The sequence below is a fragment of the Pygoscelis adeliae genome, unplaced genomic scaffold (genome assembly GCF_000699105.1).
Source record: "Pygoscelis adeliae isolate BGI_AS28 unplaced genomic scaffold, ASM69910v1 Scaffold145, whole genome shotgun sequence".
NCBI lineage: Eukaryota > Metazoa > Chordata > Aves > Sphenisciformes > Spheniscidae > Pygoscelis > Pygoscelis adeliae.
In genome coordinates, this window is record NW_008824866.1 from 470,447 (window position 1) to 495,980 (window position 25,534).

A 25,534-nucleotide genomic window follows, 5' to 3' on the forward strand; every position below is an offset into this window, starting at 1 on the left:
GTTGAAGGTGGGAGAGAAGAATTAGCCCCAGCTCTTTTGTAGTATGTCAGAGCCTGCCCAATCTGTTGAACAATTTCCTCCTAACGTTTCCTGCAGTTGTTACTGCCAGTTTAGCCCACGTAATTGGGTGGATGGTAGCTTACATTCAGTGCTAGCTGCTGCTGTTGTTTTGGTTTGTTTTTTCTTTTAAGCAACAATTGCTTAACGCTGGCTGTATGAGCATTGCCATCAGCCCTACTGTGAGAGCTGAACTAATATCAATATCTGTGGGAAACTTTTCGAGAAAATTGTAAGTGGAGTGGAAGCAAAAAATTACTACAGGTAATAGTCTGGGAGAACACGGGGAGTGGAGAAATACAGGGTAAGATGAAAGAAGCATGAAAAAAACGAGTCTCTTAGGTTTCCTGCTTCCCTCGGCACCCATGGAACAGAGTGACTGAAACAGCCTAGTTTTGTTTTAAAATAGGACAGAGTTCTTCTAAGATAGAAAAGATGTATCTGACAAGAAATGGAAGCAAAAATGAGGAATAAGTTCCTGTCAGATAAGTGTTTTGTTTTTATTCCTGGAGATTTGGGACTAGCTTTATAATTCTCCAGTGATTGCTTTGCAAGCTTCTTGGAAGGAAAGAGAAGTAGTTGGAAGCTAAATCATAGAGTGTTTTGAAAGAGAGGGAGCTTAACTTTTATGCAGAGATATGCAAGCCAAAATGAGGAAGTAGAGGAGGAAGATGGAATTGAAAACCAGCATTTCAGGCTAGTTAATGAAAGGGAGTGCTGAGAGCTGGGGAGGAGGTGTACATGCTAGCAAGTGTATGGCATAATTAACAAATTGGACTAAACATTTGGAATAAATAGTTTCTATATGTTTTCTTGTATTACAAAAACACATCTAAACTTTTTTTCCAGCTAACACAGCTCATGTCACATACCTAGATTTAAAAAAGCCTACAGTTTAAGCATTAAATAAATGTACGTGTTTCTGAAGTAGGTATTTTCAACAGAGATACAAAGCATAAATGTGGATTTAGGACCTGAACTCTAGCTCTTGAATATCTCCTTTTGTGACTTTTATTACCCGCCATAAAAGAATGATTCATGAATTCCCTCTTTCTTCTCATTGTCCTTTGTGAATTATAAAGAAGTCACTTCTTTGCCGTGGTTCTTAATTGCTGTGTAGTTGATGAAAATAATTGGCAAAGGCAAATATTTTGCCCAGAACATTGGAGCTGAGTAGGACTCTGAAACTAAGCTTTGCTTACCTGCTGAGAGACAGGTCAATGTTTATTATCAAACAGGAGGTATACATTTTGACACCACATAAACAGAAGTTACTAGTCTTCTGTTACAGCTGTGTGCTTTAACAGCTAGCTCTGCAGTAGCTATTGAAGAGTAGCTAAAGATAAGATTAAAAGTCATCAGTTCAAAGTTCAGAAGAGATCATTACCTTCAAGGACAGAAACAGCAAATTTGTTAGCCACTGCTTTATACCAGAAGCACTTCACTTGTACTGACAATTAATCTTGTATTGTAAGTGAAGTAGAGTGAAGTAGGTAAGGCCAATTACAAGGTAATAGAGTGCCATGTTTCCTATCTGAGTTCATACACTCGTTTGGCATGGCTGCCCACTGAAAATGTAAAGCTGTTGCAGCATACATCTTTATTAAACAAAATGCCCGGGTCTCTTCCTGTAATTCTTGTATTAGGCAGATAATGAAATGAGTTTTGTAAATGTTTTAAGTATTTGAATTAAAGCAAACTATTCAGTACTGAAATGATTTTTCATTAAAATTATAGTAAACAGTTTTTGCATCATTTTGCATGGGTTCTGCTTTTCTTCAGCGTATGAGAAGAATTTTAGAATGAGGGTTTGAACAAGTTAACCCAACTTTCAAGGCCAGTCAGACATCTTAAGAAAAGTTATGGATAAAATCTCAGGAAGCTTCCTCTCCCTTCTCCCTATGTTTCAAGCATAGCCTGAAGCTTCTGGTGCCCATACTATGTTAACGGTGTGCATAATCTCTCATTTCAATTTTTTCCCCTTTTCTGAGTACATAATTCTGCCTATGCTTGTAGAAAAACAAATGTAGAACTCTTACTCCCTTTCACTTTGGAAAATGTAGTTGAATTGAACCTGGTTTTACAAGAAAATAATATCTTATTACTTCTGTCAATAGTCCTAGCTCTGAATAGTGTGTTGCTTGTCATGTGTAAATCTTAAGCTATGATACTGAAAGCCTTTGAGATATTACATACAGAAGTTCAAAATTTCCAATTATTTTACGGTAGTCTCTCAGAATTGTACTGCTTTTTTTTCCCCTACAAGTGTAAATCTATAATTAGAGGAGAACCTGGAAAAAATCATAAAGAAAATGGCACAGTATGTATAATCTTAAGTAGGACAAACATTTTTTTATATACCATGAATCTATTCTCCTAGTTGAAAAATCTGTCTGCATATGTTTCTCGACAGTGTGAAATTTCTGTTACATAGGTAAAATGCCGCCTTTTCAAATGCAAGTAAATTCTCACTGCTAGTAGGCAAGTTACTTGATTATTTTATTTTTGTCATCTTTTAGTGTTGTCTTAGGTCTTTTAGCATATGTTTCTGAATCTCATTAGGAAAAGCAAGTTTTAAAACCACATCTGAAGAATTATGAATGCAAAAGGAAATGGTAGTCCTACCAAATTTCGTCAGCAATTCTTCTGTAAAACTACATGTAGTTAAGAGAGGAGAAGGTGAACTTGGCTTTTCACAGCAACTTTATATGTGTCTGTTTAAACAAGCAGTGCTGTCATTTCTGCTACTAAGAATTTCCGAAAAAACAAAATCACCTCTTGAGATTGATAAACAGCAATAGATTAAATAATGAGTGATGTGCTTAACGGGGTACAGTTTAAATAGAGAAAATCTAATGGGAAGTAGCTACATTAGTAGCAGATGGATTTGCTTCCTGAATCTCAATCTGAGTGGAAATCCTAACTTAAACTTTGTCTTTCAGATTCTCAGCCTGATAAGAAAGGTGGATAAAGCAATTCATTTACTTGGCTTCAGTGCTGTGCTGATGTGTTTTGTTTAAACTTGCTATTGTTGTTTGATTTTTATCTAGGCTATTTTTATGATTCCTACAAATCCCCCTCCAACCTTCCGGAAGCCAGAGCTCTGGTCTGATGAATTCACAGATTTTGTGAAGAAATGCTTAGTGAAAAATCCTGAACAAAGAGCTACAGCAACACAGCTGCTACAGGTCAGTATTTAAGTTACTGAGGAAATACATGTTTTATGGCTTTTTTCCTCTAGTCTCAAACAAGAACTGTTGTGAACATTTCTAAGGGCAAATCTCATTTTAACTATTATCATGCCTTATTTCTTTTGCATTTTGTGGTCTTTTCTCTGTCAGCTCCTGTATCTCTACCCCCACTTTATATCTCCTTTGCTGCTTCTAAAAATTAATTGGTCTTTACACAGTTTAGGGCTGGTTCTTGCTGTTAAAATAGGATCCTTGCTTCGTGGTTAGAGGCCCTCAATAGATCTCAGGATTTAGGCAAGTGTTAAGTAGAGGAATTGAGCCCAGGTTACCCTTCAGTGTGGACCACCCACGGAGTATATTAAATCTTTCCTTCTGGTCATGTCAAATTAAGCAGACACATTGCTCTGTGTCTTAGAAGGGTCTGATGCAGATGGACAGTGTAATGAGTTTGTTCTTGGGCTGAGTTATACCAAGTGGGCACTTCTAAATTTGAGCCACAGTTGGTGGTGTGGACCTATGGAGCCAGGGCAGGGTGTGTCAGGCTTTTGCCTGCTCGCTGGCCTGAGCTTCCAGTAGCTGCAGAAATTTAACAGTTGCATCTTTTTGGTACTGAGAGAGAAATAAAGCAGAGAAATTTCAAAGAACTACAAAAATCAAACAGGAGGGACTGATCTATCAAGAAAGATTTAGTCTTTGTGAAATGGACATAATTTTACAGGGGCCACACATTTTTGATGTGTGTGGGAGAAAGAAAACGCAAAGAAAGTTTTCTCTTTTGGCCCGGTATTTGTGTTATCCACTGCCTTTGGGGCTGTCATAATAAGCCTACAAGTAACTAATGAAAAACAAAAAACAAAGGTAGTGAAAGTCGTGGGGGGGGAGGGGATTTCTAGAAAAATTATAATAGGTTCCATGATGATTGAAATGGAATCTAAAATTCCCTGTAAATAAGCTTGTTTTGATAATGAGACAGAAGTGAAAAATTTTGCTAGGTCCTTTGCTCCTTTTTACTTTTCTGATTCCTAATTCATTAAACTTTTGGATAATTTAGTGTTCTTCTATGCTTTTCACTGCTATTGGTAAATGCTATTCTTAATTTTCTTTGTTCATCAGTCTACATAAGAATCTGATCTGAAATTTCCTCTGTAAGACGCTCATGCTAGATTTATTCTGTCTCTAGCTAGCAATACCCTCTTTTAAAATTTAAATTCCGGTGAACTCCACTACAAGGAGAACATAAAAATGTTGCAAAGTAGTTTCCAGTAATAAATCATCAAATTCATAAGTCATGTTATGAATATTTTATTTTCCACACTGTGACAACACCAAAATGTAGACTGCAAGGAGAGTAAAAATTGAAAGTTTTAGATTTTTGTGTGATGTATGAATCAGTACTTGAGACCTTAAAGATTTGAAGTTCGTATGGTTAGCTGAATACCGGCAGCTGGGTAGAAGAGACTTGCATTGATGTGTGCAAGTAGGGGGCGGGGAGCTTCAGTGTTCCTCCTTCCACGCGCTTACTGGCCAGCAAACCAAATACTGGGTCCAGCACAAGTACATGTTGCCTTTTCCCCCAGTTGGAATTCGGAGCATGTGTGATGGAGCTGAGGTGCTGTGTGTGTGTGTGAGTGGGAATGAAAGTACTGCTTGTGGGGAAAGATTATGGAGGAAAAAGGAGAGTAATTGAATTAAAACATCAAGGGAGAAGATAGATAATAGTTGTAGGACACTAGGCTTCATCAAGTCTGTTCTTTGTGGAGCAATTTTTTAATATTTAATAATACATTTCTGAGGTGCTTAGAATTACGTTTTGCCTAAATTGTATTTGTGTATAATGATGCAAAAACCAGAATTTTTCTAACAACAGGTGTTTACTAGACAGCAAAACGAAGGTAAAAAGGTATTGTGCACACATTGTCTTAAAGGAAGAAGTGATGTTTTAAATGGCCTTGAGTTAAAAATTAATCTTCTTGCTAAAAGTAATGGTTTTTTTTTGCTTGTTCCACATTTCACCATTATAGGTCAAGAAATGTTTTATGACATATAAAGTACAGGTTTGTTGAAGTAGGCAGCCATAGTTGCTCCGCTTACAGCCACTAATTTATGCTGGCAGTTTGTTAAGATTAATTAAATGCCGTAACTGAATATCTGAAAAAGTTTGTTTTCCTATGTCAGACAATCACCACTCTATTTATTTACTGCTTACTGCACACTTCCTTTGGACAATTATATCCTTAACTGTAAAACAGTCGTTATGATTACATTTCCCAAGGCTTGCTGTTATTAAACTAGTTAAAGTAAAATCCTAGTTATGAAGCAGCTAAAAGTTATTGTATGTTGTGTTAGTGTAGATTTCAGTTATTGTGTAATGTAAAATACTATTTATCACTGAAATCTGTGGTATTGAATAATACTTGTAATTACATCTGAAGCATAACTATTATAATGATGTTATATAATTGAATGATTTTTTTTTTCCTAGCATACATTTATTAAGAATGCCAAGCCGGTTTCAATTTTAAGGGACCTGATCACTGAAGCTATGGAGATAAAGGCAAAGCGACATGAGGAACAGCAGAGAGAACTAGAAGAGGAGGAAGAAAATTCGGTGTGTACCTCTTTTTTCCTATAACTATCTGTACTTTATAGACGAGTTGCTGGTTTTCCCCTACTTCCTGTACTTGTGTTAAAATATTTTTCTTTAACAGGTTTCTACCTGGTTTTTAGCCTATGAGGGCTGAGTATTCCACTCTTATTTATGAATAATGCTGCTGTGAGTAATGCCGTATGAGTCAGCTTTCAGCCCTATTCCATGAGATGTCCTAGTAAAAAGTTTTTCTAGGTGGTGGGAAAAAAAAACATGTCAACTTCAGTTGTTCAGACTAACATAAAAAAAAAAAAAAAAAAACCAACCAACAAAAAACCCCCAAACAAAAACTGTTAAGATTCCACTTTCATGTATGGGCTTCTAGACAAGTGGTTTAATTTTCAGTTCAGGGCACTTAGCGCTTTTTTTTTTTTAAGTCTAATACACAGAATAGTTAGTTATGAAGCACAGTAAGTAGTGATTACAATATGGTTTGAATCAAGTTGCGCCTATAAAGTGAAAATGATGACAGTGTTTCATTCTTCAGATGACGTTGTCAGCATATGTTTAAGGAGAGAAGCAGGTCATGTGATAAATAGGTTGCATTTAGAATTGTTTGGCAATGTTAGGAATAAGTCAGTGTTCCTGGCATTATTACTCTCCCTACATGATTTATTTTAGGGCAGTATTGTGCAATACAGCAGTATGTGCTTCAAAGAAGTGTATTGCCACACATACAATGAGAGCCAAGGTCATTCAGGAATAACACACAGAGAAGATGGAGACTGGAATGTTAGTAGAAATCTTACAGCCTTGAGCAAACAGAGAAGAGCAGTGCAGTAATGCAGTCTGCCCTATCCCAAATTGTAGAATCCTTGTTACGTGTAACAGAGTGTTAGGTGATGATCTATATATAGGAATAGTTTTCAAGCAGATTCTGTGGAGTATTTTGTATCCCAACAGACAGTATGGTCTTTTGTTTGCTGGATATTTTCCTGTTCTAAGAGTATTGGTAGCTTGTGTTTATAAAGATGGTTTACTATGGATTGTATTTGCTTAGTAAGTAATAAAACAGGCAAGGAAGGTTGGGATTATTATTTTTCTTTTTTTACATTAGGAAATGTTGCCTATGTGGAGGTGTGTGACTTGACATGCAGAGTTGGTGTTTTTGACTTGATATATTGAATAGTTGATCTCTGAAGAGACTGATTTATTACTGACATAAAAACCTAATGTCTTTACTAGCATGCTTTCCTCCCTACTACTGCCTTCTGAACTATAGACCTCAAACACCTGGGTGTTGTTGATGTCTTTTGCGTTAACCCAAAATTAGGTATGACATCTAATTACTTAGTCTGAGGTTCGGATGGGGAATCAGATTGCCAGGCAGGGACAAAACAATCCATGCCAGCTCAGTATGTGGTGTACACCTTCCCTTTCCCACTACTGGGTGGGAAGGGTACAACAGAAGTTTGGTCCACGTCAACTGAAGAAGTATTTAGCAACTCCTCATGCTTCTTGCATGGGTACAAAAGTCAGAATGCAACACTGCACTTTTTTTTCTCTCCCAAATAACAGGAATCTGTTGTTTGTGTTACCATTGCAGTAGATGGGAATTTTGCCATGTACTTATGTGGTGCAGTCAGGGAACAGGTTATGAGTTAAAAAGACAGTGAGAGTCTGCTTGTCACCAAGCGTAAAAGATAGGTGCCTCAAATCTGAAAATAACAGAAGTATCTTTGGTTAGCAGGGCTGAGAGAACAGAATCACAGGATGGTTGAGGTTGGAAGGGACCCCTGGAGGTCATCTGGTCCAACCACCCTTACTCAAGCAGGGCCACGTAGAGATGGTTGCTCAGGACCATGTCCACGTGGCTTTTGAATGTCTCCAAGGAGGGAAACTCCACAACCTCCCTGGGCAGCTTGTGCCAATGCTTGATCATCCTCACAGTAAAAAAAGTGTTTCCTGATGTTCAGAGGGAACTTCCTGTGTTTCAGTATGTGTCCCTTGCCTCTGGTCCTGTCACTGGGCACCACTGAAAAGAGCCTGGCTCCATCCTCTCTGCACCTTCCCTTCAGATATTTGTACACATTGATGAGGTCCCCCTTGAGCTTTCTCTTCTTCAGGCTGAACAGCCCCAGCTCTCTCAGCCTCTCCTCATAGGAGAGATGCTCCAGTCCCTTAATCATCTTTATGGCCCTTTGTTGGACTCTCTCCGGTATGCCCATGTCTCCCTTGTACTGGGGAGCCCAGAAGTGGACCCAGCACTCCAGGTGTGGCCTCACCAGTGCTGAGCAGAGGGGAAGGATCACCTCCCTGCACCTGCTGGCAACACTTTGTCTAATGCAGCCCAGGATACCATTAGCCACCTTTGCTACAAGGTTGTATTACTCTTAAAAATAAGTGTAGTTGTAGTCTATGGAAATGCTAAGCCTGTCATTTTTTACTTATGCTAACAGAATTTTAGAGGCTGTAATCATATACCAGTGCATGAGCATCAAGAAACCCAGAACCAGAAGTCAGCCTCCGCTTGAAAGAAATTGCTCTTAAATATAAGGCAGAAGGTCAGTGTGGATAACAGAGGGGCACAGGCAGAGGAGATAAAAGATTAGTCGGCATGGGAAGCTCTGGCATTAGCATACATTGCTAAATTTTTTTTTCAGGATCATGATGTAGAGGAGTTTTAAAGGACAATAATGATAGTCTTGCGGAGGGCTAGAGGCAGCCCTGCCAGTAGCTGGGTTGCTAAGAAAGGAATAAAAGGGTTTGAAAACTTAAGAGGTGAGTACTGGAAGAGGCCAGTTTGAGGTGAAGCTGACTTCTGAGTACAGAATGAAATGATAGATAGAAAGGGGGCTTGTGAATGAGACTAGTCAGCTCAGAAAAGAAAGGTAGTAGAAAAATGAAGAGTATGACTTCAGCATAATGAGAGACAGAAGGGGAGAAGTTGGAAAATGAACCTTTGTGGCTCTGTTACCTAGAGTGGAGGGATCACTAGATGAGACTTTAAGATGACAAATAGGCAAGAAGGATGAGAGAGTCTGGATGAAAACTTCAGCAATATGGACATTTTGAAAAGGAGGGTATGTTTGTTAGGGCAAGCCCTTTGTACTGCTGTACTTGTAAAAGACTTCAGAATTATTTTTAAAAAATAATAAAATACATTGAACATGCACATTATGCTGTATAGTATCCTTTGAGTTAATTATTTGAGTTCTTTTAGAAATAGTTTTATCATCCTATGTCTTGTACTCCTTTTTAGTTTTCTATGGTGATGCTGACTTACAGGCTATAGTTGATTAACTAAAATTAATAGATAATACCAAATGATGTTTGCAGGAGATGTTAAGAGAGGTGGATCCTGGATATTGAGTGCATAATATATTGCATTTGGACATAATTACATAAGGCCTTGCAGTTGCATTTTTGAGCTAAGTAGTTTGCTTCCTCAGAAAGATAAGCTATCTGCCTCTATGGGTCTATTTTAATGCAAAGTAAACTTTGTGAAGGATGGACTTAAAGTGACATTGAAGGTAGGCTGAATACAAAGCACAAAAGAGATTAATGCAAACTATCCCTTAATATTTTAGAGCATAAGAAGACAAGTTTAAGAGTTGAAATAGGTGGTTACTGCATATTGCTAAGGGGTGGTAACTGCTTGAACTACACGTTCTAAGTCTGCTTAACAGGTTATTCTGTTTTCTTTGGGGAAAATACAGAAAGGTTAATCCTTACAATCTGTTTTGCTTGCTGTGAGAGAGGTCCAGTAGTAGACTAGGCTACAGAAATAGTCTGTAGTCAAATTCATTGTGGGCTAAGGTAAGTCAGGCTGTCTTGTATTTGCTACAGACCTATATGCGCCTTTGAAGTGACAGTAATTCAGCGGATGTGTTTGTAATACCATGGTAAGGTGATTGAGAGTTTAACTAGTTCTCCAGCAAAGGCCAGCTTTGCTCATAGCAGAGAAAATGGATTTTTTTTTTTTTAAAATAGTTTGTGTCATTCTTGTAAACTTCAGCAGGGGGAAGGAATGCTCTTTGAGCTTGGGGGAAGTTCCAAATGTAGAAGAAGACCACATGCAAAGGTTAAGAAGATATGCCACTTGTAAGTGGAGCAAACAAAAGGGAAGTACTAGCTGGTGCTGCTGGCAAAGTGCGAAGTGGCACTTGTCAGTGTGATAATTTCGTATTTTTTTATCCTGATCATGGATAGATAAATTTCATTACTCCTGGAGATTACTCTGGAGAGGTCTTGTGCCTTTTCTCCCTTTAGCTCCATCAGCTTTATTGAAGGAAGACTATAAGCCACCATGTATTTACTACTGCAAAAATATCTTGTAATAGACAAGAGGATGTTCAGGTATTTTTGCTGTAAGGTTTATATTGAATAGTTGAACTTTTGAAAAAGCTTGCCATTATAAAAAGATTAAGTAAAAAGGGATTTTTGTTCCTACTTTTAAAAAGATTTTTGTTTGTGATCTTTTATGCAGTTGAGATGTTTTAGTTCCCTAAGCTTTCATATGGTTTTATGATTCTAAAAACTAATCTGTGATAAGGTTTGTAATTAGGATTAAATTTTTACTTCTGTTGAAACTGTTAATGTGATATTTGGTAGTAAGTATGACTTTTACTATTAGTAAATATATGCCTTTAATAATTTTGTATTGCTTGGTAAGCCTTGAGGTTAAAAAAAGTTTGGAAATACTTAGCTTTAATAGAAAAAGTGAGGGTACAAGTGAGTGAAATGAAGAATACTGACGGTGAGGTGAGGAGGGATCTCCTTGTTGACAAACACAGTTTGTTGAAACTCCATGTTTGGTAGGGACCTATGAATAGCTTTCATGTTGTCACAATGCAGAACTAATCTTATTCCGAACTGGTTTTAATAATTGTTTGGTTGTAATACAGACTTTCCATGTCTTGCAACTGAATTTCAATGCAGTACATGGTTGTAAGAAATCCAGATTCATTTGAGAGATGACACCAGCATCTTGTCCATTTGCAGTCACAAAAGATTCTGATCAGTTAAAAGCACAAAGCTAGCCAAACTAGGAAACAGCAGGACAAACTGTTACAATTTTTTTATTTAATCAGAGAATTTTTCTGTACCGTGTTTCCTGAATTCGTGTTATTCATGTACTGCATGCTAGAAGACTCCTGAGCAACATGTAGGTGTGATTGAGGCCTGAATTAGGTGAAATTCTGGACAGCACAGATTTTAGTTTTGAAAGCATACTAGGCAGAGATTGATCAATGGACCAACAAGTTATTAAAGGAAACCAAGATAGAAACCAGAAGAATAAAATGAAAGCATTGGAACATTTGTGTTTGTCATTTAAAAAAATCTCAAACAACAAACCCCCCAAAAGCCCCCACTTCAATTTGAAATAATGTTTAATTTCAAAATAAGCTCAAAGATTGTGTCTTTCATTTAATTTGGAACTTGTTTGGGGAACGGCCAAAAAAACAATAAACCAGTTCTTTTTTACACTTCTAACTGAGTGTTTATTCTTTCCCTTCTGGAAGGGGAAAACAGATAATATCAGTGCCAGTTTGGTATACAGTAGTGGATGAAGTCAGCAGTCCAGCCTTCGAGTATGAAGATAAATAACAATTGCACATTCCTACTTCTTATGTAACAGTTTCCACAGAACCCTGAAGAAATACAGGGCTGCTTGTGTGTAGTTTGCATGACTACACGAACATACAGTTTAAATGATAATACAGGTTTTGATAAGCGAACATGCAATGATGGCAGCAGTTCTAGAAAGAGATAATGTCAGTCCCTATGTTACCTTGTGTAGTAGCAGTTGACAGTAAGTCATGTGTCTATTTCTTCATATTTTAATATCTCTAAACATTTTCAGATTGTATATGGAATTGGAGTCACTGTTCACTTGGAAAGTAATAGCCACCTAGCACATAAATTTTGGAAAATAATACTTTAGAAGAGGATTTTCCCAATGATATCACCGTGAAGTCCTCACTGTAGAAGTGCAAAGGCACACTCAAACCTGGAGAAATGCATATTTAATAACACCTAAAAGCAAGAGCAAATATTGATGTTGGTGTTAAGTAGAGTCTGTCAATGTTAAAGGTCTCTCATGGGCAGTGAATTGAGTCCATATACTATTGAAAAAGAATGGTTTCGGTTAACCTGTCGGGGACTTGAATTTATTCATCTAAACCCCCAAGAATTTCCTATGTAAAGTGTGAGTAGTTGTGCTCATTACTCACTGGTATGTGTTTTGGGACCCATCAAGAAGAAAGGTGTGAAATGTTCTATGATGTTCCTTTTTGTTAGGAAACCAGATTTAACCCTAAGTTACATTTGAACATGTTTTTATAGCTTTAATTCCCTCTTAAAGCCATATATGTATTGTAATGGGCACTCAGGTTATGAGTGACTCACATAGCTGAAAGTAGACTGGAGAGGAGTAGTGGGTGGTTTTGGAGAATTAATCAGATGCAAAGATTTCACAATTATGTGCTTAATTTTCAGGATCAATTCAGATTGTTTTCCTTCAAGTGAGGAAGAGTCACATCCCTAAAATTGATTCTTATTTTTCATTTTTACCACTTTCTGTGAACATTTTATAGTATGGGAAGTTGTCAATTGTAAGTATTTTTTGCTGTTCAAACCTTCGTATTAGCAGCTGTAAATAAATGGCCAGGTTGAATACAGTCTTCATGTCTGTATCCTTCCAGAGAGATACAATATCATTACAAATAGTGTGCTCTGAATTGATTTTATGCCTGTTACGAGAGCTGCTCGTGTGATGAGAATCCTTTCTGACAAACTGACATGTTTTGATAGGTGCTGAGGTAATTGTACAGATTTTTTTAATTAACCAAAAATTGCAAGTGGTGTATTCTACAGAAGGTTAATCCCAATATCAAAGTTTAAATGTTAGTTTAAGCATTACTAAACATGACCAATCTCTCCTCTTGTGCATTTTTTGAAGTGTGATGTGAATTGGATGCTGAGGCTGGGCAGCTGTATTATGGGAATGTAAAGTAACTCGTTGCCTGGCAGCTCACAGGAAACATGTCTAAATATTTATTTCTGTGGATCTTTAAAGGAATGAGCTAACAGGCAGCTCTTCCTGTATGTTTTCTTTTACATTTTAATACCTCTATTATGTGAGAAATGCTTAATTATTTTAGAATATTCAAACAAGGAATTACTACTTCAGTACTCCGTTTTTGTTTTTGTTAGACACTTAGTTGTTGACAACTATCAGCAACTCAGCCAACCATCAATAATCAAGTATTCCTATATGTAGGCTTATTTATTCATTCATACAAAAGTTTCTTTAGTTAATCATGTATTAATTATGAGGAGTTGGTGTCTGTCTCTTGAGACCCTAAGAAATAATTGCTATAATTATTCCTTGATGTTTTTACAATATTTATACAGTTATTTTAAAGGAACTAGTGAGTCATTTGAGTTATTCTGTATTTTAAATCCGATACACTAGGCTGTATTTTTCTGAAGGTTTTTATATTTACTTTCATGCATCTTTCATGTGTTTGTATGTATATGATATATCTATGTATCTGTGTGTGTGTGTATGTAACTTTGCATGACAGTGTTAAAACTTTCTGTTTTCATAGCATTTTTCCTTTAAGCCAAAGAGCCTGTGACATATGTGCTTATTAAATTTGATTGCAGTCCTTTAAGTGTCCTGAAGTTAGAAATATGTAAAGATGACTTTGTCGAGCGAAACATAGCTACCCAAGGGGCATAAACAGCTTTTTAAGAGCATATTGTTAAGATCCACAGCAATTTAGAGCCAGAAACCGATTATAGGAAGAGTAAACATAGGGAGGTAATTGTGAGCAACAGGTCGTTGTTACTGGGTATATCAATTAAAAGGTGGTAGGAAACAAGCTTAAACATTGTTTCGTGACATATGTCTATTGAATCTGACAGGATTTGAGTGCGTGCTGAGAGTTAAGTCTTCACTGGTTTTGCTGATGGGTCTAAGCTTAAATGTGTGCTCAGTATTAAGCATATACTCGGGTTGTAGTTAGGCTTTGTAAATGTTAGGAACTTTTACAAAATCCCTGTTCTTGACCAAACTATATTATGTGTTTATGTAGCTACTATAGTGCTTTTACAAAAAGATAGCTGTGACTACAGCCACGTTTCTCGAAGGTGATGATGAGGTGTTAATAGTAAATGAAATTATTTTACAGGATACTAAATTTTGCCAGCATGTAAATCTTCCTTTTAATGTATTGCAGCCTAGTTAGCTGTCTCTGGTGCCCTCTAGTGTTCTTTTTACATGAACAAACCATGGTTACAGAGATTTTAAAGGCAAGCTGCCATATTTGCTTGTCTTGTTTAGTTTTTTCTTTGTCAGTCTTCATCCCTTTTTTTCCTATGAATGTTAAAAATGCAACAGAAAAATCCATTAATCTTTATCACCTCGGCTCATTTGCTTCTATCATGATGTAGACTCAGGTATGATGTGCAAGGCCATCTTTTCTGAGAAAACTTCTCATGTGATGATGAGATCTTTTATGTTACAAGCACATTGTGATCCGTTACAAGCATATTGTGATACATTACAAGCATATTGTGAAGTCTTGTGTGCTGTTTCTGCTGAAGTCTTTTTGAATTGGCTGTCCTGATAATCAAGTCGCTATGATTGCATTTTCATGCTTTAAGGGTTGGTTTTGATAATCTTCCAACTTATTTTGGTAAATAAGGAGATCCAAACAGTCAGTCCCATAGGGTTGCGGGGTATTGGCAATGTTTTACGTGTACTTACTTTATGCTGTAATGTTGTTCAGAGTTTCTGTAGTTTATTGTATTTTCTGTAGCATTTCAAGAGATATTAGCACTCTTGCTCATGTGCTTTTTCTGTTGCTGTCTACTTGTGTATCAGAAACCCCTGTCAAATACAAGTTTGCTGCTTATTACTTGTACGCAAGAGAACGGCAGACAGTTTAATTCCACAGTTAGCTGGTTTTATTGCTTGATTCTTGGATCTGTTTTCGTAAACAGTATGAGAACATGACACTTCAGCTTTAATACCTTATATTTTTTTCCTGGTTAAAATTGAGATTGTGTTTGTCTTTATTTAATCAGTGAGTTTACCTTTTTTTAACAAGGGATCAGAAGTTCTACATCAATATTTACGAACTGTAAAGCATGAATCAGAATTTGTATGAAGGAATCACTTTCATCTCTCATGTAAATGTGCACTTACATAACTCGGATCCAATGGATATTTTTATAAAGTTACTTTTTCAGATCCAGTATAGTCTACTGCCATATTCGCTAAATCTCATATTTGTGAGAAATACTGGAATGATAGTTCTGGAAGCAATCTGGCTTAACCCACAAAATTAATTATTTTGGGGCATGCACAGGCCCCAAAAAAACTTTATATTGCTCTCTCTCAGTACATCATTCCTGATCTAGGGAAAAACACTACTGATCAAAATTGTCATGTACATCCCTTTTTGGGACAACTATCTGTTAGTACTGAGGTGGGCTTTTGTGATCCTTAGTCTTCTAGGTACTAGAAGATAACTGTTCTCTTTGCCGAGAAACAAGAGTAAGATAAAGGCTTTTGACACTCTTAGACTGGAAAATGAAATGCTGTTCTTTGGAACAAATCCAGATACTTGATCTGACTGAAGAAATAAAATATCAGTGTTTTTAATGAAGCAGAAGATATGAAAATGGTCACTTAGGACTCCATTTCATACTTGTACTTATTGTTAGCCATCACTTTTTTTCACTAACTTCTAAAATAAAACTTTTAAGCCTCAGGAAAATGTTTGTTGCATTTCTGATTTCAGTTTTAGTAAGTTTAGGACCGTATGCACTGCAAGTGGATATTAATATTAGTCAAGCAAATCTGTAAATCAAATGTAACTGTGCCTTAAGCTCAGAGATTTGCTTGCCTGTATGTTAGAGGCGCCACATTTGTAGCGCTTAATAGGAGAAGTATCAGTACGTTGTGAGTATGCAGTTGTGCATTGTATTGCAGTACTGAAAGAAGCACTTGGAAATAATAACTTAATTGTTCTGGCACTTCTAAAATGCAGTGCAAAAAGACACTTTTTGACTTTACTTTCCGAGTACCCTTGTTAGAAAGGGAAAAATATAACTTGTAAAACCCACTGGGGTTAGCAAGAATGTTGCAGGTGGGGGAGAAGTAAAGAAAATTAAAGTTGCCACCAGGAGGAGCAGTACTAAAATATTCTCATTTGTTTACTGGCACAGTCCTCTAGTGCTGTAGCTGTAAACTATCTGTATCTACTGGCACAGTCCTCTAGTGCTGTAGCTGTAAACTATCTGTATCTTTGGGAATATCGTAGTTTTTTATAAGGGTAGGGTACTAAATATAGTGTTTTAGAATGCAACTAAAAAACCCAGAAAGAACGCAAATGAAGAACTTTAGTGTTTTTACAAATTATAATCCAGAAAAGAATGATTCTTTTGACATTTGAAATTTTAATCACAGATTTAGATCTGTATCATGGTTTCATTATGTTATGCTGTTAGCCAGACTCTCTGAATCAAAATTAGATCGATTTTTGTGTCTCTTAGTTGAGACGTAATAGAATAATTTTTGGGAGCTGGTGTATTGGTATCGCTACTAACTGCAATTCTCAGTATCTGCTTAGACCAACCATTATAGAAACAGACACTCAGGCAATGTAGCTGGCTCGTGCACTTATGTCTATATTAGAGGCAAATTGTCTGCTGTGTCAGGGAATAACAGGAAAGGAAAGGAATGAGTTCCATAAGAAATAGAAAGTGCCAGACCTTGTAGGGTTTTGGGGCTTGGGTGGGGTGGTTTTTTGGGTTTTTTTTGTTTGTTTGTTTGTGGTTTTTGTTTCTCCCTGCCCCCCTCCCCTCCCAGCTTGGGTTGAGTATTTTACTCATATAGAAAATGTGTATAGGCCATCACATTATTCCTGAAATGCTGTGATGTTGTACATATAATCTAAATCAGACTTTGGAAAGGAGTGGGATTTTCCATTAATGTTTTCAAATATTGGTATTCCATATGAATTTTATAATTCATTAACTGGACTGTCATTAGTTCTTTGTTTCACATTCCTGGCCCATTATTGTCACTGATTCATAATGCTATTGTATCTCTTCATGATATTAGCTCCCCACCCACTTTGTTGATTAAGTATGTGCTTTACAGATATTTTTCTACATAGTATCAACAAGTCATTTTTCTCACTCTCGTGACAGAGGTTTTTAAAGAGAACTAAATACTTGAAGTAAGCCAGGTTGATTTTCTGTTTCTGAGGTGGACTTCCAAAACTATTTTGGAGGATTGTTTAACACCTAAGTTGAATGAGTGTCTGTCATCTGGGTGCTGTGCATAATGTAAGATGCTGGGCGTGATATTTAGTTGAGGGTGATCAGCACAAATCCTTGGTGATAGTCCATTGTAAAACAACCAAATTACTTTCTATAAAATGTGGTGCTGATTTTGGAACCCAAGGAGGTATAATGGGTCACGAAAATCACCGAGATACTCAAAACTGGCTGCTGATGCAAAGTGGGTGTGTGGGCCACATGTCCGGTATATCCATCCTGCTGTACATCTGTGAGAAAGAAGAAAGCTTTTATTCTTCCTTTATACGGAACATTTTTTATTTTGAGATTTCTTTTAAAGTTTTAAGCCTGGAAGTCTAGCAGTACAACTAGGTCACATGGAGATATAAAACTAATGAATAAGCATCTAAATGATTGCTTCTTAACTTTTTTTTTTTTTAAAATGATCTGCTGCATTCTGACAAATGTTTCTTCACAGGATGAAGATGAGCTGGACTCTCATACCATGGTGAAGACCAGTTCGGAGAGTGCTGGTACCATGAGGGCCACAAGCACGATGAGTGAAGGCGCTCAGACAATGATTGAACACAACAGTACTATGTTAGAATCGGACTTGGGGACCATGGTAATAAATAGCGATGATGATGAAGAGGAAGATGGGACCATGAAAAGTATGTTGTTATTTTACTTTTAATAATGTAATATGTTTTCTCATACTGCGTGAGAACATTGTATCATCAGTGGCTTTTAAGCGTCAAGTTCTGTGGCTAAAACAGGAGGAGAGGAGTATTTGTGTCTCTAAGGGCGCTCTATAGTTTGTGGAGGAAAAGGTGACTCTAGTGGGAGATTCAAAGCAGAAGCCTGGTTTTGGTGCTTTGCTAAGTCTCTCTGGAGGGCTTGAAAATTAGTTTCTGTGAATTCTCCCTTCTACTGCTTGTCTCTTGCTTTTTGCCTCCTGTCTCTCATACATTTGGACCAGTTCCTTGGAGCTAAACTGAAGTGATGTGATTATGTGAGAAGCTGCTGCTTCAATGTCAGTGGTCCTGGGAACTTACCATGACTCTTCATGAGTTCAGCAATCAGTACACATCTTGCTGCAAAATTGTTTTGTAACTCATGATCAATTAGCAGATTTTTATTTTATAACTGAGTGTTATTATTTGAACATATGTTGGAATGTAATTTAATAATGCTTGATTTAAGGCAATGATCAAAAGATCATTGAAACCTAAGTAAAAAGTCCAAATTGACTTCAGCGGCATGTGAGGGAGTACGTAACAAAGAAAACAATTTGCAAATGTTTTGAAGTATAAAATTATAAGTTACACTGACATATGCATAAATACGTATTTGTTAACTATTTAACTTATGTACCTACACGTTGATGTGCTCATTATTTGGCTGAAGACTACTGCAGAATGAGGCCCACTGAATTTAATAAATTATTTGTTTGAATGGGCAGCATCAATAGATGAATCTAACTCAAGCTCTAAGTGCCTGATTTCATGAGGCACAATGTAATGTTTAACTCCAGGCAATTGTTTGCAGGGGGAGGAGGTAATAAATAAAGCTAATGTCTCAAGAGTGGAAATCTGTGCCAAATAAATAACTTCGTTGAAGTTGCATTTGTGTCTGCACATATACACCTGATGTAATTTGTGCAAGATTAGTTGGAAGTGCAAAGCAGGAATATATGTTTTCTTTGTAGCTTAATGTACAGCAAATTGGAAGGATGGAGAGGTTTTGTTGATCTCCGCCCCCCCCCCCCTCCCCCTTGGGGATTTTTGTGGGTTTTTTTTTTGGGTTTTTGTTTTTTTTTTGTTTTGTTGGTTTTGTGTTTTTTTTCCCTAATGTTCTTAGCAATAAGATAGCAAACATACCTGTTGATTAGTGATTAGTTTAAGTAGGATGATTCACCTCATGAAAACACTCAGTATATGCTTTAATTTGTTTTCATGCTGAAACAGAGTAATTGCCTATTAAACTGCGAGGCTAATGGAGGGTTAGTACAAGTGATCTCAAACTCATCAATTTCAACAAGTTAAGGAAAAGATGAGTGATGCAAAAAAAAAAAAGAGAAAGATATTACAAGCAAATTTGGAGTAAAGGATAATAAAGTACTTCTTAGAGTGGAAGTATTCTGAAGAAGGGGTTTGTGCAGCCTTTCAAATCACTTCAGGTTTAATAACTGTCCATGTAGTTTTTATACGTGCTGAGAGGAAATACCTGTTAGTATGCCAAACAGATCAAAAAAGTGTCATTAGGTTTGCACTGCAATCTCTTATCCCTGTCCTATTTGTCTGCTATGTTGCTGGAGACGTTGTTTTTAAAATGTATTGTTATTTTCCATTTTTAATTGATTTCAGTAACAATCTGTAGTTAGAAAGGGAATTACCTTTCTACACCTTGGCATTTAGTCAGTATGATTCTTAAACCCATTATTCCTTCTTGTCAAACAAGAATATATAATCTTTGGGACAGCAGGTTTCCTTCCCCTCCCTCCCCACCATAAGTGACTGTTTTGAGACCTGTAACTCCAGCAAAGGAAAGCCAGCAAACTGGAGGTAGCCTGATGGCAAGTGATGGTTTCATCATTCAACTGGCAAGCGACAGGTTTGGTTCCAGCACTTACTCACTGAACTTTCTTGTATTTTGCATTAGACACCCATTGATTAAAAACTAGAAATAATCCAAGAATAGGACCTCCACATCTCTCAGCTGAAAATATAAACCATGTCCACTGTAGCTGGTCCTCCTCTGGTTCTGTGATTCATGTGCTGTTGGCTGAAACAGGAGCAATAGCAAGTGTCCTAAATAAATGTCACCAGGAAGGCACATATAAATCCTTGCTCTCCCTGAGAGGCAGACATAGATTTTGTGCTTCTTTGTGCTTGACAAAGACATGAGATTTTTTGAGATTGGTTGCTTTTTTCCCATGTATTGTTATAGGCGAGGTGGGCACTTTCTAGATGTTTGTGTGATTTGATTATAATAAATCGGAACAGGTAGCTTAAAAGTACTCTTTGATACTTCTGAATAATAGAACATTGCAAGCAAGAAGCTTGGAGAAATAAACTTAGTTAACTAGGGAAGAGGGATTTCATTTCCTTCCTAGAGACACAAAATATTTATGACAAACTTTTTTTTTGTAATTGCTCTTGTGTTTAGTTTCACATTTTGTTTCCTTCTGCCTTTTGTTTCCCTGCTCAAGGACAAAATAAGAAACAATAATAAGTTTTTATTTATAAGTGCCCATGCTTAGAGGCCTCTGGGAGCCATGACAGAAAATAACTAAAACCATATTTTTTTCACAAATAGGGAATTGTGCCCAGATAAAATTGGGATTTGGAACAAAAAGAGGCCTGTCATCCTACCCCAACATACAATATACAGCCTAGCAATAAACAACATTTATGCCTTCTTGCTTAGTATGCCTGTGCATGCTCTGAGCAGAGACTGTGGTATGTACCTGGAGGGAGGGAAGAAAATGCAGAATACAGAGAGGTGGGAGGACAGAGCTTAACTTTAGGAGGTTTAACGTGGAGTGGAAGAAAGAGTGGGATTGATGGAAGGTAGTACTACTTTTGTTCATCTGCTCGGATTGTACTTATTTTCATGTAGAAGTTTTTTCATATCTCAATTCAGAGATCGGTATTCAGACCAGCTTCTCCACATGCCCTTTGTGGCTTTTTGGCAAGGTTTAGTGTTAGGGCTTTCTGGTTCACCGAGAGTACTTCTGATTGTTCTCCTTTCTCCTTTTCATTAACACCTCCCCCACACACACCCCCACACCCCCCCTTTTTTTTTTTACCTGTTAAATTTATATTTGCCGTCTGCTTTGGGCTGGCAACCAAGTTGCCTTTTCTTGCCACTTGAACTTATTCTGGGTTTCTAACTGTTGCTTCAGACTTCAGTGAAGCTTCTATATAGTTCATGGTTGGTAATGAATATATTAAAAGAAGAGGACAGTGAACTAATGAAATGGCATTTGACAGATAGAATGTAGGAATGTGGTCAGGTTTTTGTTTTATTACTTTTTGCCCTATAAGACATGAAATGTTTTAGGTTTAGTCAGTATAATTCTTAAATGGTCTTCCTTCTTATCAGAAGAATATAATCTTTGGGATAGCAGGCTTCCTTCCCCTCCCTCTTCACCCATAGGTGACTGTCTTGAGACCTGTAACACCAGCAAAGGAAAGCCAGCAAACTGGAGGTAGCCTGATGGCAAGTGATGGTTTCATCATTCAACTGGCAAGCGACAGGTTTGGTTCCAGCACTTACTCGCTGAACTTTCTTGTGTTATGGTATTATGGGATCCTTGATTACAGTGGGACATGCACCACACTGTAGAACCTACATTTTGAAAGGAGAATTCATGAGTTGGTTTTATTTATTTATTATTTTTTAGTGATTTCAGTCCATCCAGTGTAAGAGATTGTGCCATGCTGTAAGTCAGTCTCCTCTGTAATAGGAGGTGGATGCTTGGGTAGCTCAGGAGTGATGCTTCGTAACTCTTAGAAAGGCCTAAGTCCTACAGCTGTTTTTTCAACTGAAAAGCAAAAGCTATTGATATGTGTTTTAAAACAACCTGTGATCCAGGTCCTATAGGAATTCAGCAAGGAAGCTTAATTATGGGCTGGTTTCAGTGGTGGTGTAACATGGGCATTGATATTTCATGGGTGTAGTTTTGTTCAAGCATGTTTACTGTGCTCATGTTAAGATGGTTTGCTTGATGCCATATGCAGGTGTACTAGTACTTCACTCCTGTATATACAGAAAGAGATGGTAGGTGTTTCCAAGCCTGTTCCAGTCCTCGAGCCCTCTCTTGTGATTCATAATAAAGTTGTTCGTTTATGCCACTAGTAGTAGTATCTTTTACAAATGGGAATTTTTTTTCAAAGAAAAACATCATGTTGGCAATTCTCCTTCAAGAGCTGTTGCAAAATGCTAGCTTAACATGGATTTTCTTTGTTTTGCTGAAAGCAGAAATAAAGTATAACTCAGCTGGGATGAACTAATGGGTTTATAATAACAGTGTCATTGAGTATTTTTTCTTTTTCTCCGGAAGGTGGAAAAATAGAACAAAAGTTATTAAACCAGTTTTACAAGTCTCATTCTCAGGAAGCAAAGCAATGTTTTGTACAGGAAACTCTTTTCCCCATTAAAAAGCCTTTAAACTTGTGTTCATAGTCCTTCAAAAAGTCTGTGAAGGCTTCAACTGGTTGAAAAATATGTGGATTTTCCATTTAAATGCCAGTTGCAATTATTTCTGATAAACAGGTATATTATAAAACAAACAAAATACTGAATGAGGCCTGAATTTGAATGAAGACTTGGGTGCATAAGTCCACTGTGATGTGAAAACTGCAAATGTGCTAACCACTTTGTTACACAGCTCTCTGTATGCAAACATTTCTTAGATACATCCTTTGGCAGACTCTTAGCTGCTCTGGCCTCAGGAACTGGTGATCTAGTTTCTGCTGATGCTTCCTTGCGATTCAGAAACTAAGTAGACTGAAGTCTCATTCTCTGAGGTGGTTGTCTAATAGGCACGTATTAGCAGCAGAACTCACCCACTCATAAAATACAGTCACAATTTCTGCTTAAAATAAGTCTGAGGGAGGGGGCTGTGGCAACTTTCTATATGGTAGTTCACTGTTAAGTGCGTTTGCCCGGAGATTGAGGTCAAAATTCCAGGCTCTTTTCAACCTTATTGTACTCAAAGCTCCTGTCTTCCATTTCCCAGGAGAATTACTGCCACTGTGTTGTAGGCCACCTTGTGTGGTGAGAAAGCAGTGGTAGAAATGTATGAAATATAAAGCCTAGGTAGTATATGTTGTTGTATAAGCTGTTGTAGCCTTTGTAGTAGAGGTGATGGTCCAAAGAAGGCTAAAAGCTGATTGCAGTATAGCTTCTCATTCTAATAGTGACAAAGCAATGTATTTTGATGGAATAAAGATAGTGACAGGATTTTCACAGAAGCACTGCAGACAGGAGAGTCTGATCCCCTAACTTCACTGAAGAGGCAGCAGCTGGAAATGTTCCTCAATTGAGTGGCAGGTGGAGATCTCCAGGATGGGGAAGGCTGTGGAAGCTTGTGGCTTTTAGCAAAAGGAGGAAAGCTTTCCTCTAGATTTGCAGCTGCGGAAGAGGTCCAGTGCCCTGGTAGTAATGGAGTGAGAGAAAAACTTAGACACTTCCCATAGGAAATTGTAAAAAAAACAAACTACCCCCCCTGTAAAAAAAAAAAAAACACCCCCCCCCCCCCCCCCCCCAAACCACAAACAAACAAAACACCACCACCACCACCCGCCCCCTCCCAGGAAATTGTAGTGGGAGACTCCCTTCTGTAGGAGGTGGACGCCCTTATCTGCTGACCTTACTTGTTATCTAGGAAAAGTTATTTCTTGCCCAGGGCCCAGCCCTACAACATTGAAAGACTGCGAGGGCTTGTCCAGTGCTTAGACTATTGTCTCCTGCTGCCCATCCACGTGGGCACGTGCCAATGATACTGCCAGAGGAGACCTGGAGAGTGACCTTGTCCTGGTTTCGGCAGGGATAGAGTTCATTTTGTTCATAGTAACTAGTATGGGGCTATGTTTTGGATTTAGGACCAGAACAAAGTTGACAACACACCGATGTTTTAGTTGTTGCTAAGTAGTGCTTACACTAGTCAAGGACTTTTCAGCTTCCCGTGCTCTGCCGACTGGGAGGGCTGCAGGTGCCCGGGGGGCTGGGAGGGGGGCACAGCCAGGACAGCTGACCCCAGCTGGCCAAAGGGATATTCTATACCATGTGACGTCATGCTCAGCATATAAAGCTGGGGAAAGAAGAAGGAAGGGGGGGGGATGACGTTTGGAGTGATGGCATTTGTCTTCCCAAGCAACCATTACGCGTGAGGGAGCCCTGCTTTCCTGGAGATGGCTGAACACCTGCCTGCCCATGGGAAGTAGTGAATGAATTCCTTGGTTTGCTTTGCTTGTGCACGTGGCTTTTGCTTTACCTATTAAACTGTCTTTATCTCAACCCATGAGTTTTCTCGCTTTTACCCTTCTGATTCTCTCCCCCATCCCACTGGGGGGGGAAGTGAGCGAGCGGCTGTGTGGTGCTTAGTTGCTGGCTGAGGTTAAACCACAACAGACCTCAAGAGTAACTCCAGGGTTACGAGGGTGTTCTTGATCATGATGGTGAAGGGAAAGCCTTGGAGGAGTGGTTAGATCCTATGGGTCAACACTTGGTTGTGCCTCTAGTGTTGTTGACAGAGGTTTGACTTTTATGACCATGGGGCCCTCTTTGAGGATCAGGGACTGCTGTGGAGAGATGGGTTCCACCTGACAAAGTAATGCAAAAGTGTTTTTTTGCCAGCGAGCTGGCCCTGAGTTAGTCAGACCAGCGTGGGGGAACGTATACGTGGCTCAGCCCAACATGGAGTATAAAAATTTAACAACTAACAGCAGAACTCTTTAACAGATTTAAAATCAATTTAATATTAATATAATACTTTTCTGTTGGAAATACATCACTACAAAAGCATTTTTCTTTATAGATGACATCAGTTGAATTTGATTAAAACATGCATTAGAACGGAATGCATGTTCCTTCTTATTTTGAAATGTGTGTTTAGAATTATTTATTTTAGTTATGATATGTTTTTGAAACAATGTAATAGAGTTGGTGTTATGTCATTGCCTCATTCATTTTATCCAGCATACTTTTCAGAAGAAATCCTCTTATGTGACTATTTGAGGGCATCCCCATTGGCTGTATTCCTATCAGGGGTATTGCTGAGGTAGAACGTATGTTTTCAGTGTCCATTGTGGTCTCGTGGCTTGCCAGCAACTTCTCAGACTGCTGTTTTTATTGTGGCTTTCTTCCCAAAGCCATCTTTAAGTCCTGCAGTGGGCAAGTATAGGGATGATAAGAGGCTGATATTCTTAAATGTTGAAACTGTGGCAAACATTATTAAACATGATCATCTTTTGTTGAAGAGCAAAGAAAAATGAGAAGAACTGGAAAACCCATATCCTCCTAGAATGGGACAATCTGTTGCACAGTAGGTTTTCAGTGCAAGATTTTTTTCGGCAAATATATAGCTTGTGTAAAAAGTAACTGACTGGATAGTTGAGTGAATTAATTGTCCTTAAAGGAATCTTTATGTATTGTACTTCTAAATTTCTTGGTTCTTGAAAGACAGTTAACAAGATACTGTTACTCTGTTGTTCACGAAAGTTAGAAAAAGTGCTTTCAGGCCAAAATGATCTTCTAATAACCTTACACTTTGCAAAAATGTGCAAGCTACATCAGTTTACTCTGGCATAAAGAGCCTGAGTGTTTTGTAAAGTCAATCCAAAAGAGGTAGGAGCCTTCACGGGGTCTT

General features: G+C 37.8%; 1 protein-coding gene across 1 annotated transcript in view; it reads left to right on the forward strand.

Moving 5' to 3' along the window:
- The window catches only part of STK3 (serine/threonine kinase 3), a 154,153-nt gene that overhangs the window by 72,135 nt on the left and 56,484 nt on the right, over positions 1-25,534 (forward strand). Inside the window, exons 7-9 of the mRNA XM_009324437.1 lie at positions 3,108-3,245; positions 5,731-5,856; positions 17,636-17,828. Of these exons, the coding sequence (XP_009322712.1) occupies positions 3,108-3,245; positions 5,731-5,856; positions 17,636-17,828 (457 nt within the window). The remainder of the gene's footprint in view (positions 1-3,107; positions 3,246-5,730; positions 5,857-17,635; positions 17,829-25,534) is intronic.